General features: G+C 33.0%; 1 protein-coding gene across 1 annotated transcript in view; it reads right to left on the bottom strand.

Moving 5' to 3' along the window:
• The window catches only part of NDUFS4 (NADH:ubiquinone oxidoreductase subunit S4), a 146,236-nt gene that overhangs the window by 53,415 nt on the left and 76,226 nt on the right, over positions 1-16,595 (bottom strand). The window contains exon 2 of the mRNA XM_037799249.1: positions 16,492-16,570. Within this exon, the coding sequence (XP_037655177.1) occupies positions 16,492-16,570 (79 nt within the window). The remainder of the gene's footprint in view (positions 1-16,491; positions 16,571-16,595) is intronic.

Raw genomic sequence — 16,595 nt, 5'->3', positions numbered from 1 at the left:
AAGAATCACAGATAATAGAGATGGCTGAATACTGTAGGGGAAAGATCTTTTGTTCCTTTAACAATTTTAATATAGAATAATGACTCTATTTACATGTTAATGGTTCCTGTCTGCATATAAAAACTATTATTTTTAAAATTCATTTGCTTTGTAAGTATTTAATAAATAGAAGTTTTATATAGCTTGATGTGTAAAAAAAGATACATTATTTTAATCGGGAATATATTTTGAAAAACAAAAACAATATAATTTTATCTAGAAATTATTGTATATAATAGTTTGACTTGTCTTAATTACCATAATTGTTAAATATAAGAGTTAACTGAAAAGGCATTTGTTTTAAAACTAATGTTATGTTATTAATTTAGGAAAGTAGAAACATTTCCATTTTAAATGATGAATTAATTCTATTTAGATAAATTTTCAATAATTTAAGACATGTTTTATGCAAAACTATAAAATACGTTATTTGATATTAGTTCATATGCTTAGTTATATGTGTCGTGTGAAAGGAATAACAAATGCAATTTAATAATTTTCTAAATATATAAGCAGTTGCTTTTTATTACATGATTAGTGTTATTGGTACATAATAAATTTATTGACAAACCTACTCAAGGAGTACAGAAAGAGGAATATTTACTACTAGCTTTACCAAATCTTAATATTTTTCATTACTTGATTCTTTGATGTTTTCCAAAGCCAATCAATCTTTCTCTCACATACACACACCCAAACACACCCCCACACAGGCACTAAGAAAAAAAGGCTAATTAAGGAATTGACATTTCACTATAAAATTTATACATCCCCAAATCATTAGTCATTTCTCCTTTCTTAGAATATTAAACAATAGTATTGCTATTCACCTTTTTTTTGTTTCCAGTAGCTTGCAAGTAGTGTAAAAACTGACACAGGGAAACAGATTTTTTAAAAGTTTAGATGTTTTTAAAACATAAAAGTGTATTACAATTTAACAGTTATATTTAGTCAATGGTTTTTCTCTTTTTATTTTAATAGTCTCATCTGAGTACAAGAATATAAATAAGTATTTGCAGGCTGAAAAACTTGAAAACATTTTTATGTAATTAGTGAAAATCATAAAGAAAAAATTCTACATGCTAAACTGCTACCATGTAGGTTCTCAAAGGCTTGCTATTCTTTGATGTAAAATGAAATACTACTTAGTGAATAAAACATAAAAAAAAACTCCCGTCTACCCTTCAAAGAGACATATCCTTTGACCCAGTGCTCCAGACTAAAGCCTTGAAATCTTTGCACAAGAATGCTGCGTGAGGAAAGTCCAGACAAAACAGACACTTGAGATGCTAGAAGGCTGTATAACTCCAATTGCAGACACTACTGCTTCCAATAATCTAGCAGAGATAGCACTGCCATATAGCAAAAGAAAGTAATCGCACCAAAAGAAAACTGACCCCTTAAAAGAAAAGCAAACAGTCAAAGCAAATGTTTTATCTTTTTGTGCAAGTCACCTCTTAATGACCTATTTTTAATTCAAGTTTGCAAACTTATAAATAGTTTTCATCTATAGACTTTTAGTATGTTAGGAAGCAAAAGCAATATAACACAAATACTTATGCAGCAAATATAATTGTTTTATTTTTGAAAGCCTGCAAAAATCATTTTTACAAAATTCACAGAACAAGTTCAAGCAATGAGAAAATTAAAAAAATTTTAAAAATGGTAAGAGTGACAAAAATTTCTATTAAGCAACTTGTTGCTGCCTGCAAACATTTTAAAAAGGCAATATTAACACCTATTCAACTGAGTGTGCCACTATAACATATACATTATCAAACAGCAATTATTTATTGCAAGTATCAGCAAGTACCAATGCTTTAATTGCTGTGTTATTGCTATTTGGAAGAAACTGTCAAGCAGTGAAATACAACAAATTAGCAACATTCAGAACAAAGACTATTTATTTTACATGCATACTACTAAAAATGCCCAAAAATTTAGGATTGCACATTAATAGCAGTGTACTATAAAGTAATTTCTCAAAAAAGCTTAGAAATGATAGCTGTCCTTCCAACTCTGCCTCCTAAAAAACGTTTTGAAATTTACAGATTACCAAATATTCTTTTTTCACATATATTTATGTTGAGGATCATGTATAACTAACCATAACACACTTTGCTTATATACGTTAAGTTAAAACAGGTGGTGCTTAATAATTTTAAAACAAAATAACAAAGCACCTAAATGAAAACAATCCATTGAAAGAGTCAATATAAAGACAGTAACAGTACCTGGCACACAGAAAGTGTTCCATAAGTATTTACTGAATAAATAAACGAAGAATGCAGGAAAGATGGCAGCCAACATAATTTTACAGAATGTATTTTATCCAAATTAAGGCTTATTTTCTATTACTTTTATTAATAAATTTAACCAATTCTTACCTTTTATGAGATTATTTTTCTATTTTTTGGATTAAAATTTTAACTGTAGTAGTGAATAGCAAGGTAACTGTGACCAACAAGGAGTCAATATTTTTAAAAGGTAATAAATATGATTAAAAAGCAAATCAAAAAGTACACCTATATATGTCTAATTTCTAACTCATACTTTGGTTGTTTTTTGGGGGGGATTTCTCAAAATCTTTAAAAAGTATTGCAAATTTAACTTCTCTTTTGTATTGTCCAAGTGAATATAAAAAGACAACAGGCTCATTGGGCTTGGGTATTCATCAAATGTACTGAAAAGAGATTGGGGTGGGGTGGGAGCAGCAAAGAGGAAAAAAAAAAGTTACCCTCTTAATAAAGCACAAAGGCAAAGACATTCTTCACCCAACCTCCATGGCACAGCTACTCCTGCAACAAAAACCAAGGGCCAAGCAAACAACCATCTGTAAGCTTTCCTTATTATCTGTAGGAACTATCACATATTGGAAACAATAATGTTGCAACGCACAAAAAATTTTCTTGAAATACTGTGCTTCTTCATAAATTTGCAAGATTATTATAAGATTCTACCATCAGTTCTTTTCGTTATTTGTTCTGGGAGTAAATGAAAAGGATAGTTAGCAGTTTATAAACAACAAATGTGGACTAAGAGAGAAGACATTCTTAAGACTGATTAGAAATTTACCATGTAAACTGATAAAAAAATCTTTATTAACAGCAATCCAGGAATTACTATAATTTTATTCTCTGAAAACCTGTTCTTTAAAAATGCCAACACTGTAAATATTTCTGAGAGAATGGATTACTTTACACTAGAAAATGCTAATCAGACTTTTCTCCACTATATTCTGTGCCTAAAAAGATTCAGGCTCCATGTTGTCAATGAACAATTGATGCTCAGAATAAAACAATATTTTCTTTGTACTTACAATGGTACTGACATCCACAAAACACTATGAAAATTTCTTTATTATGTTCTATATTAAATTATGCCTGTTAGGTGTAACATTTTTAAAACATTAAGATTCACTTGGTGAAGGACAAATGTAACATGCCCTTTGAGCAAATCTGAGAATAACAGTTAAAAATATTAAACAGCATATACCCAAGTTGTAAGGAAAAAAACATGACTTGTTAACTGGACACATAAAAAAGGATCTGAGGTTTTAACTCTCCATGAAACCCACTTAAGTAAGAAGTATGAAAACCTAAATTTTAAGTTGCTTTACTAAAAATGCTGTCATTAAAAGGAATAGAGGTAATAACCCCCACCTACCCTACACTGTACATACATCTGGAGTATCATGAGAAATTCTGGTAACAACATTTTAAAAGGGATTCAGTCAAACTGGAAGGTAATCAAGATGATGAGTTAACTGGAACTCAAGTGGAAGAAATCAAAGCCCTAGGGATGTTTAACACAGAAAAGAGAAGACTTAGGACAACATCCTCAAACTTTTTGGTCTCAAGACTCCTTTACATTCATAAAAATCACTGGGATCCTAATGAGAAATAAATCTATTGATATTTATCATATTAGAAATTAAAATGGAGTAAAATTAAATATGTATTTATTAATTTAAAATAATAAATGGATTATTTATAACAAACATTTAATGACAACTATTTTCAAAGATTAAAAAGATCAAGTGAAAATAGTGGCATTTTTGAAAATCTCTTTAATGTTTGGCTCAACAGAAGACAGATGAATTGTAACATCTGTACTTGCATTCAAACTGTTGCGCTAAGTTGTCTGGTTTGCAATATATAAAGAAAATTCAGCCTCATAAAGATATACGTAGCTTGAAAAAGGAGCAATATTTTAATACCCTTAATATTTTCAGATTCAGTTACATTAAAATCCATCGTTCTATTTTGTGCTTTAAATTAAACTTCTACCGATGTATGATTTCATTACATCATGCCTTGGTCATACCCAAAATACTGGGTCAAAGAGGTATGCACATCTTCCAAATGTTAACATATTTCATTAAACAACATCAAAAAAATCAATTTGTTAATATCACCTCCAATCCCATTAGAATTATCTTTAAATACTGGGAAGTTGTCAAGCTCAATCAAATCAGTAGCAGAATCAAGTTTTACAAAAATTCCAATTTTCACTTGAAAGCTTATCATGGGCAACCTTTCACTGAAGTGAAAGGTTCATTTCTGAGAAAACGTCTTGTCATATAACCAAGACTGACTAATCAAAGTTCATCATGTCATTGTTCTCTGAATTAAAAAAATGTTTCATGAAACAAGTAGCTAGTTCAGTATGTAAAAGAAACTCAACCATAAAGGTACTTTTCCTTGAGATAACCATGTACTTTGGTATGCAGCGTGTTTTAGGCATACTCTGTATTGCCACATGCAATATAAAAAGATGTATATGCAAGGGTTGAGATTTTTAAAAACAGTTAATTTTCAATGCTTATCAAGGACATTGAATGTAGCTGGCTTTTTCTTTTTCTTCTTCCTCACCCCAAATGTGAGGAAGTGAAGAATACAATGACTAGTAAAACAGTTTGGGGTCACTTCCTTGGTTTGTGCTAATGTGCCATCAGTTTACCATAATTGCTTTTGCGCCATCGCTGCAAACATCAACATAGTGAAAAAGGAAAAGCAAGTCTAGCATTCTTATGAAAATAGTTTTGACTTTGTGGACCTCCTGAAAGGATACTGAGCACACTTTATAAAGGTCTGCAAACTACTCTTTGGGGAACCACTGATATAGGACCAAAAGAGCTGTTTTTAAATATACAGAAGGCTGTCAGGTAGAAAATGGCATACCTTGAACTAATAACTAATAGAAGTTATAAAGAAGTGGACTTCAGCCCAATGAAGAAACAACCTTTTTCTTTTTTTAAAAAAAGAAGGCATAATTTATAAACAGTAAAATTCATCCTGTTTCGTGTACAGTTCTATGGGTTTTGACAAATGAATACAAATAAATATGTATTTTGACAAACAAATGACTACCACAGTCAAGATATAGTTACATCACTTCCCAAATTCTCTCATACCCCTTTACTTGTTAATTCCTCCTCCCATACCAAGTCCTTGGCAACCAAAGATCAATTTTTGGTCCCTAGGATCTCTCCATTCTAGAATATCGTATAAATGAAATCATACCGTAAGTAGTCTTATTTTTTTTTCTTTTCTTGCTTTTTTAATTTTTATTGGGATTGTGCAGATACCATACAATTATCTAAAGCTCCGAAGTGTACAATCAGTTGCCCCTGGTACTCTCATACAGCTGTGCATCCAACACCAAACTTAATTTTTGTTCAATTTTTAGAAACTTTTCATTACTGCAGGCCAGAAATAAAGTGAGAGATGAAAAAAGAAATAAAAAAAAAAAAGGAAACTCAAATCCTCCCATATCCCTAACCAACCCCCCTCAATTGTTGACTTGTAGTGTTGGTATAGAAAATTTGTTACTGTTTATGAAAGAATGTTGAAATGCTACTAACTTGATATATAGTTTGCAATAAGTATATATTTCTTCCCTATATGTGCCTTCTAGTTGTATTGTCATACATTTGTTCTGGTTCAAGGAAGAGTTTTCTAATATTTGTACAGTTAATCATGGACATTGCCTACCATGGGATTTAGTTTTATACATTCCCATCTTCTGACCTCCAACTTTCCTTCTGGTGACATATATGACTCTGAGTTTCCCCTTTCCACCTCATTCACACACCATTCGACACTGTTAGTTATTCTCACATCTTACTACTGACGCCTCTGTTCATTTCCAAACCTGTAAGTTCATCCTAGTTGAACATTCTGCTCATACTAAGCAACCGCTCCCCATTCTTAAGCCTTGTCCTGTATTTTTGGTATCTTATATTTCATGTCTATGGATTTACATATTATAATTAGTTCTTATCAGTGAGACCCTGTAATATTTGTCCTTATGTGTCTGGCTTCTTTCACTCAGTATATTGCTCTTGAGGTTTTGTCATCAACCCATTTTTTTTTTTAAGATGGTTTTGTTCACACACCATACATTCCATTCTAAGTAAACAATCGATGGTTCTCTATATGGTTACATATTTATGTGTTCACCACCTTCACCACTATCTATATAAGGGCATCCACATTTCTTCCACAAGGCAGGAGGGAGAGACAAAGAAGGTAGAGAAGCGAAAGAAAGAGGGAAAAAAATGACAGCTAGGAAGTAGCAAAAGGAAAAGTAACCTTAAATCAAAGTAGAGTAGACTCAGACAACACCACCAATGTCAAGTGTCTAACATGCCTCCCTTATCCCCCCTCTTATCTGCATTTACCTTGGTATATCGCCTTTGTTACACTAAAGGAAGCATAAAATAATGATTCTGTTAGTTACAGTCTCTAGTTTATGTCGACTGCATCCCTCCCCCCAATGCCTCCCCATTTTTAACACCTTGCAAGGTTGAGATTTCCTTGTTCTCCCTCGTAAAAGAACATATTTGTACATTTTACCACGATTGTTGACCACTCTAGATTTCACCAAGTTACACAGTTCCATTCTTTATCTTCCTTCCTTTCTTCTGGTGTCTCACATGCTCCCAACCTTCCTCTCTCAACCGTATTCATAGTTATCTTTGTTCAGTGTACTTACATTGTTGTGCTACCATCTCCCAAAATTGTGTTCCAAACCATGCACTACTGTCTTCTCCTATCACTCTGTAGTGCTCCCTTTAGTATTTCCTGTAGGGTGGGTGTCTTCTTCACAAACCTTCTCATTGTCTGTTTGTTGGAAAATATTTTGAGCTCTCCCTCATATTTGAAGGACAGCTTTGCTGGATATAGGATTCTTGGTTGGCGGTTTTCCTCTTTCAGTATCTTAAATATATCACACCACTTCTTTCTTGCCTCTATGGTTTCTGCTGAAAGATCTGCACATAGTCTTATTAAGCTTCCTTTGTATGTGATGGGTTGCTTTTCTCTTGCTGCTTTCAGGATTCTCTCTTTGTCTTTGACATTTGATAATCTGATTATTAAGTGTCTTGGTGTAGGCCTATTCAGACCTATTCTGTTTGGAGTATGCTGCGCTTCTTGGATCTGTAATTTTATGTCTTTCATAAGAGATGGGAAATTTTCATTGATTATTTCCTCTATTATTGCCTCTGTCCCCTTTCCCTTCTCTTCTCCTTCTGGGACACCAATGATACGTACATTCTTGTACTTTGTTTCATCCTTAAGTTCCCAGAGACACTGCTCATATTTTTTCATTCTTTTCTCCATCTGCTCCTTTGCGTGTAGGCTTTCAGGTGTTTTGTTCTCCAGTACTTAAGTGTTTTCTTCTGCCTCTTGAGATCTGCTGTTCTATGTTTCCATTGTGTCTTTCGTCTCGTGTTGTGCCTTTCATTTCCATAGATTCTACCAGTTGTTTTTTTGAACTTTCAGTTTCTGCCTTATGTATGCCCAGTGTTTTCTTTACAGCCTCTATCTCTTTTGCGAAATATTCTCTAAACTTTTTGAATTGATTTAGCGTCAGTTGTTTAAATTCCTGTATCTCAGTTGAAGTGTACGTTTGTTCCTTTGACTGGGCCATAGCTTCGTTCTTCTTAGTGTAGGTTATAGTTTTCTGTTGTCTAGGCATCTGACCTCCTAGGACGCCCCAATCAGGTTTTCCCAGATGAGAACAGGCTCAGGTCACAGAAGGAGGAAATAATTCAATATCTGGTTTCCCTGATGGTTTTTCTTGGAGGACTGATATACCTGTGTTTTTCTGTTCAGCAGGTGCACCTGTCAGCCTGTCACTGGCTGGTGTAAGAGGGTGTGGCCTGTGGCTCTCCTCCCCCAGGCTTTGGGGTCTGGTTCCAGAAGGGCGGGCAGTAGAGCTGAGCCCCTCCCTTTCCTCTAGAGAGGTCACTGCATATCAGTAAGTTCTTTGTTTCTCTGACTCTGCCAATCAAATTATTTTGATTTTAAAATGGCTGAGGCTGTCTTTACTGCAAAGCGCTGTGGGCTGAAAATGGCTGAGGTTTTTTCCAGAGAGAGAGAAAGGGACAGAAAAGCTCCCAGGTACACCCGTGAGCCAGAGAGAGCACCCAATCCTCTGGGCTCCCTGTCCTGAGACAGATACTTTTGGTCAGTTGTCACCAAAAGCCTCTGTCTGCTTGTTGAGGATTCGCTGTCTGTATTGAGCAGTTAACATTAAAACCCCAGTTGGAGCTGGGCTGAGAGAGTGCTGCTCTCCAGCACTGTAAGGCTTCCATGAGGGAGGGGCTCTTGGCTCTTGGCTCTCAGCGTGAGTCCGCAGTTTTACTTACAGATTTTATGCTGCGATCTCGGGCATTCCTCCCAATTCAGGTTGGTGGATGATGAGTGGACAGTCACGTTTGTCTCCCTGCAGTTATTCCAGGTTATTTAGTAGTTTTTTGGTCATTTATGGATTGTTCCGGGGGGGGGGGGGGGGGACAGTCTTCCACTCCTCTCTATGCTGCATCTTAGCTCCTCCCGTAAGTAGTCTTCTGAGTCTAAATTCTCTTATTTAGCATAATGCACTTGAGATTCATCCATGTTCATTTCTGTCTTTTTTTTTTTTTTTTTTTTTTTTTTTTTTTTTTTTTTTTTTTTTGCTGAGTAGAAATCCATTGTTTAGCTGTACTAAAGGACATTTGGGATGTTTCCAGTTTGGGGAACTATGAATAAAGCTACTACAAACATTCACATGAAGGATTTTGTATGAATATAAGATTTCATTTCACTTGTGTAAATTCTATTCTTAAAGAGTGGGGCTGCTCAGTCATATGGTAAGCATATGTTTAATTAGACACAACCGAACTGTTTTCTAAAATAGCTGTACCATTTTGCATTCCCAAAAGCACTGTATTTAAGTCTGTATTCAAAACAGCACTGTATAAGTTACAGTAGCTCTGCATCCTTGCTAATACTTGGTATTATCAGTTTTTCTTTTAAAATCTTTGAATGAATGTGTAGTGGTATCTTATTGTGTTTTTAATATTCATTTTTTCAATGACTAACGAGGTTGAGCACTTTTTCATATATCATTTGTTATCTATCTTCTTGGTGAAACATCTGCTCAAATCTTTTGGTCATTTTTAATTGGGTTATATTCTTATTATTTAGTTCTAAGAGTTGTTTATATTTTCTGGATATAAATCCTTTTTCACATTATTTATTAATGTTTTGCAAATATTTTCTCCCAACTTGTGGTTTGTCTTTTCATTTTCTTAACAATTCTTTCAAAGAGCACAAGTTTTTAATTGTTAGGAAGTCCAACTTCATAATTTTTAAAAAAATTGTATCATGCTTTTGGTGTCATATCTAAAAAAAATCTTTGTCTTACCCAATGTTACAAAGACTTTCTCCTACATTTTCTTCTAGAAGTTTTACAGGTTTACATTTAGAATTATAATCTACTTTGAGTTAATTTTTGCATATGGTACAAGGTATGAATCAAGGTTTCTTTTCTGGCATATGGATATACAATTGTTCCAGGATCATTTGTATATAAAGACTATTTTTTTTCATTAGAAAGAGCTTTCTAATAACTATGACTAGTGTAAAGGGCAGCCTCATGAAGAAGTGAGAGCAAGATAACTACAAATTTTTAAAACAGAATTTGGAAAACCAGTTATTCAGTCTAACAAAAAAAAGGGCAAAACGATAAACTACCTTTTGTTTCCAAATCTCACTTTAAGAACTCCCTTCAGAAAGCTTCTCTGAGGAAGGCTTGAAAGTTTTAGCTCCTGTCCTATTCCCAGTCCTTGCCCTTCAGTGGTTACTTACTGGGTTCCCATATAAAGTTTTCCTTGAACAATTTTTTAAAATTAAAAATCAGTGGACTCCATAACATCACTAGATTAACATATAAAGTTATCATCTGGCTTTAAATTCCTAGGATCCACTTTTGGAAACTAGAAATACCCACTGAAATAATCACTAAAATCAACTGAATCTTTCCCATCATTTTACTCTGGGTTTTAACAGGTATCACCTATATTCACTTTTAAAAAAAAAAAAATTCTATATGAATATTCAATAGAAATCATGATCATGGCTAATTCTCTTAACTTATAATTAAGATTATAGTTTGCCTCAATTCCAGGTACAAATGTAAGAGTAACCTAGTATTGGATAGTTAATAAAAATGGTATAATAATCTAATAAGTTGGTTCACATTACATAATAGAGATATTAAAATGCTTTTTCTATATCTCCTTTTAAAATAATCAAATGGATTTACTTCACATTGAGAAATATTTCTTCTTTAATGCTGATATATACTTTTAAAATCATTTTTGCTCAGAATGCAAATATATGCAACTCCAATTACTCAGTATTTCTGGAAATGGCCTTCTAAGCTCCTAGGCTTATCATTATACTGATTGAACTCACCATCACAGAGTGTGCAGGAACAAGGTGTGAAATCCTTATCGATATTATGCTACTGGATGGATTATTTAATACTTTCATTTGTATTTAAACCTAAATGAATCGCTAAAACCTAGGTTTGAGAATTACCTATGGGATTCAGTTAGCTATATTTAACATTTCTTTATTAACTATGAATAATTATACATAAGACTTCAACTGATTTTCACCTGACATATTAGCAATCTGATTAATGCACTTCAAAGAAAGACATAATAAAGCAGGAGAAAATCTGTATAGGGCAACAAAATCCATCAGAAGTCTGCAACTGATTTGGTGAGATATAATTTAAAATAACAAACTCAAATAAGTCTAGTATACCTCCTGGTATGCTTCATAGCACCTTGTTTAGAAGAAGGTGTGCTGGCTGACTCGCTCATTCTTCCAATTAGAAAGAAGAAAACTTAGAAGGATTATTAATGAACTCTATAAAGTTTGGGGATATTATAGGGTGTACATCATTATACTGGAATAAGCAGACAACCTTGTGGGGCTTAAAAGAGATGGTTATAGAAAAATTAAAATAATAGTACCATCGCTATTTAATGAAAGCTTGGCAAGTGTAAATCACCCCTCTCTCACACACCTACCTATAAAAGAAATGAGGTGAGGAGAATAGAGGGAATTGGGTGATGTCATAAATCAATAATGGGTTATTTTCATTCAGGGCCAGCAGTAGCGACAATATCTTTAGTGCCACAGGACATGATTTGCCATGACCAAATGAAATTCTACTGTATGATTTTAGTTTTGATTGCTTTTAATGTATAATTAATTAATGTTTTCCCCCAAAATAGTTTTATAACACGATATTTCTTTCTTGTGATAATTTTACCTCTAGCATTATGCTACTGTGGCATTAATCTAGACTTCTAAAATGTATTTGAAAGTGCCAGGGAAGTTGAGAAGTAAAAATATGAATAATTTTTATATTTAGAATGGAAAAGTATTAAGATATCGCCCATTTATTAAAAATTCAAGAATATTTCACTACAAAATGTTAAAGATCCATGTGAAATTTTTCTAGTGTTTCATTTCTAATGTTATTTTACTAATGTAACTTTCTAATGCTACTATGAAGGCAAAGATGCAATTGATTAAAGAAAGTAATTACTGAAGCAATGTTTTATTACTGCTACTAAATTTAATTATCCTTCCACAACTACTGATTTTACCTTATTAAATAATAAAGATTTCAATATAAAACAACCGTGCAAAATACTGGTAAGAGACCTCATACAGGTCAAATAAATTACTTTTAAACTTAAAATAAGTAAATTCATTGTATATCATTTAATGTAATTTTTAGAGTAGGAAATAGTGTGTTGTATTTTTCACATGCTGAAGTGTGAATAAGTCATTCAACACTGCATAAAAATTTGAATAAAATACATGCTCTCATAGAGCTCAGAAGGAATAAATGTAAAATAAACACTGTAAGGAACATTTAAAAAAATAAAAAAACTTCTAATGCTATACTGGGAGTATACACAAATTTCTAAAGGAGTTCAGATGACAGAGTGATTATTTGGTTGGATTGAGAAGAGTCCTACAAGAATTAACTTTTAAGCTATATTTTGAAAGGTGGATGATGAAGAAAGAGAAGGAACCTTAAGGGAATATTATAGACATGGGCACATGAGAAATGTAGGATATGCTCTTGAGAAATTTGTTGTAAATGGAAAATAGAGTATATAGAAATCTTGAAGGGCTGCATACGTAATACTGAGGTCTCTGAATTTTATCATACTTGGCAATACTGAGCTACTAAAGGTCTTTAAGCAGGGAAACAATGTGATCAAATTTGTAAAATATAAAGGGAGCTAGCGGCAGTAGGGAAAACGTATAGGGGAGTCAACGGGGAGCTAAGGACCGACTGGCCGCAGGAAGACAAGTGTGGAAGCTTAGGGGTTAAACGAAGGAAGTGATGTTAGGGATGAATGGACAGAGAAAATGAAAGAAGGACTAGAATAGAGTTATTTGAGAAGTAGAATACATAGAACCTTTGCATAATGTAGAATGAAGACTTAAAGACAGCTTCAAATTTTATAATTTATGTTAAGTTGAAACGTGAAGTTTAAAAATGGCATTTCTACAATATAAATATTTTTAGAAAAGTATTTTCCTAAGTTATGGCATTAAATTGGTTTACTGCAATATATACAATCTTATGACATTTCTGAACACCCTGGTTATCTTAAATTCTTGAAATTTATGTGTATTTATCTTCTGCTGAATTAAACTAAAATAAAACTAAACAGATCTGTTGTTAAAACATTATAACCGAAGAGCTAGATAGTTTCATTAGATACTGATTTTTTAAAGAAAGGGTTTTTAATTAATTTTTCAAAGAAAAGCATATACATTTAGGGGATAGATTAAAACAATTTTATTATTTCTTTTCACATAATAATAACAGCTAATATGTACTGAATATTTACTTTGTTGAAGATACTGTGCTAAGTATTTTATATGTTATTTTCTCATTTCTTTCCCAAGAAGAGGTAGACCCTGTTTATCCTTGTTAAGTAGATTAAAAGGCACAGAGAAGTTGAATAACTTGTGCATATAACATAGCAAGTCAGTGGTGGACCCAGGATTTGAACCCTGGAAGTCTGCTAGAGCATGCTTTTAACCACTATTTTGAGTAATGTAATTTTATTCCTTAGTTTTGGAGAATTAATTAGCATCAGGGTAATTTAGGAGAGCAAATGGGAGACTGGCAATAGGAAGAGCTGTTAGGAATCTGATATAGTGGCTGAGTACACGATCATTAGTAAGTATTTTCTAAGTAAACATTAACAGTGTATGTCATTGGGCAATGGGCCCACCTAATCTGTAAAGTAAAGCCTTAGGAGAGTTATTTGGGTAAGAGGAGTGGGGAACTAATAAAAGAACACTGACGAATGGACAAAATCAAGAAATTACCCAAGGAATGGTCAGGGGCTTTCCCCTGGGATAAACAGCATATTTTCGTTAAGCTAAAGGCCCTAAGTACATTAAACCTAGTATTTTGTGAGAAAACAGAATGAGATAACACTTTTTTCCCAATGTAATTCACTTAATAAGTAGGCTCAAAACCAGAATTAAAATTATAGCTCTTTGAAAATCAACAAGTATCTCATTTAAGCTTATAATAATCCATGAAAGAGTGTTATGGTTAAAAAATACACACACACACACACCTATTTATATATATTTATTTATATATATGCCTATGTTATAAATAAGTGAAAACTAATTCATAACCAATTAAAGTAAAAGCTATAAATGACATTCTTTTGATCCTGGACCATTCGTAACTCCAAAAGACTAGGTTTCAAAAACTAGGTTTAAGTACCTTTTTCAATTCTACCAATACTGTTGCCTGTACAAATGTACAGACACATCAAAAAGCATTCACACTATAGGTTTCAGTGATTAATATGTGTTTGTCATATTAATACACTAACTATATTACACTGAAATATATTAAAGTCTTTAAGCAAGTGAAGAAAAGTGAGAGTGATGGCAAAAGGATGAAATACACACCAGTTCACTTACTCATACATACATCTAGTATTTTTGGACTGCCTGCTTTTTTGCCGGCAGTATGCTAGAGATAAAATTAAGGATAAAACTACATTATCCTTTTTGCAGAAATAAAAATGAGAAAATAAATGGTGGTATACATTATAACAGAAATAAGTATTTTTAGAATATTTAAATGGGGACCTAACCTAGGCACACTTCACTAAGTAAATGATATTTTACTGAAATTTGAAGAATAAGCAGATCTTAACTGGATGAAGAGAGAAAGGATTTGTAGAAAGCATCCAGGCAAAGTGAACAGGATCTCTGAATGCCCTGAAGCAGGAAAAAGGACTGCAAGTTCCAAGTTGGGTATAGCTGGAGCACACAGTATAAAAGAGAGCAGTACAAGACAAACTTAGAGAGGAAAGCAGGAACTAAATCATGTGGGCCCTCAAAGGCCATGTTAGGATTTTTTTTTATGGTTCTTTTTTTAAAAATTCAGTTTTATTGAGATATAGTCACATACCATAAAATCATCCATGGTGTACAATCAGCTGTTCACAGTACCATCTTATAGGTGTGCATTCATCATTCCAATCTATTTTTGAACATTTTCCTTACACCAGAAAGAATGAGAATAAGAATAAAAAATAAAAATAAAAAAAAAACACTCAAATCACATGCCCCCCCATCCCATCCTATTTTTCATTTAGGTTTTGTCCCCATTTTTCTACTCATCCATCCATACACTGGATAAAGGAGTGTGATCCACAGGGTTTTCACAATCACACTGTCACCCTTTGTAAGCTACATTGTTATACAATTGTCTTCAAGAGTCAAGGCTACTGGTTTGGAGTTTGGTAGTTTCAGGTATTTACTTCTAGCTATTCCAATATATTAAAACCTAAAAAGTGTTATCTACTTAGTGCATAAGAATGTCCACCAGAGTGACCTCTTGACTCCATCTGAAATCTCTCAGCCACTGAAGCTTTATTTTGTTTCATTTCACATCCCCCTTTTGGTCAAGAAGATGTTCTCAATCCCCATGCTAGGATTTTAATCTGAACAGGGGCAATAGGAAGGCACCAAAGGACTTTACATGAGAGAATCACAAAGCTAGCATTTTTAAAAGACTGTTCCAGCTTTTCTATTTCTTATGGAAAATGTATGGAGGATTCAGGTGTTTGTGGAGATCAATTAAGAGAATATTGCAGTAATCCATGTGAAAGATGATGGTAACTTACACTAGGATGATGGCAATACCAGTAAGACCTAAAAGACAATTTGAAGATAAAACCAACCAGTGTTGGGCATTGGATAGGTTTTCCAAATTGTCTATTTATTTGTCTGTTTATATTTTTAATGGTGTAAATAGAAATTTTAAGTGTGGTCTATTGTCATGCTTACATACCCATATATTTGATAATGGTAAATCAGATATAAAATAAAAAGCATGCTTACACAATTACACATTTTCACCAGAAATCTTGGAAACATCACAAAATTTTTACTATTGTACAATATAAGCATAAATATCAAGTTGCATCTAAAGTAACAGACCAAATATTGAAAAATTTTATAAGCAATGGTTTCCAAAATTCTAACCAGCTGCTGATTAAGAGAAGAATGCTATTCATTTGTTGCTAGTTGTAATCTAACCCTCATGGCTATGTAGAAATGGGACGTGTGTGTGTGTGTGTGTGTGTGTGTGTGTGTGTGTGTGTGTGTGTGTACAGTTACAATAATATTGCACGGTTCCAGGAAAACCCAATATACTTAATTTTAGATAATACTGGTAAACATCTTATAACTTCATTAAATAGGAGTGCAACTGGGAAAATAAAAAACAAACAAACAGGATATTCATTACAAAACTAAGAATGCTCTGATTGCTACTTTTATAAATACCATCAACATGGAAGCCTTTCATAATTTTAAATACTTAATATTTGTATATGACTTAATACTTGTGCAAATGCTTAATATAAATTAACTTTATCTTTTTGTAACTACTGCCTCTTCCTAAAATTTATAAACAATCTAGCAATTCGAATTCAAATCATTTTCCTAGAACACAGAATATTATATTGATGTATATTGTACAAAAATAACCCTGAAGGCAGAATCATAGCAGTATGTAACAGAAAATCCTTACCAATTTTTCATCAACTGTGATGAGCTGTGTGTCTTGAATTTGGTTCTGTGCCAACCTCCATGCGGAAGTACCCAGGAACCTGCAGTACAAGACTTTAAATTAAA

Source organism: Choloepus didactylus, chromosome 11 (genome assembly GCF_015220235.1).
Source record: "Choloepus didactylus isolate mChoDid1 chromosome 11, mChoDid1.pri, whole genome shotgun sequence".
Taxonomy (NCBI): Eukaryota; Metazoa; Chordata; class Mammalia; order Pilosa; family Megalonychidae; genus Choloepus; species Choloepus didactylus.
The sequence above is the reverse complement of the archived record's forward strand: the minus strand, read 5'-3'. Positions and strand labels throughout refer to the sequence as shown.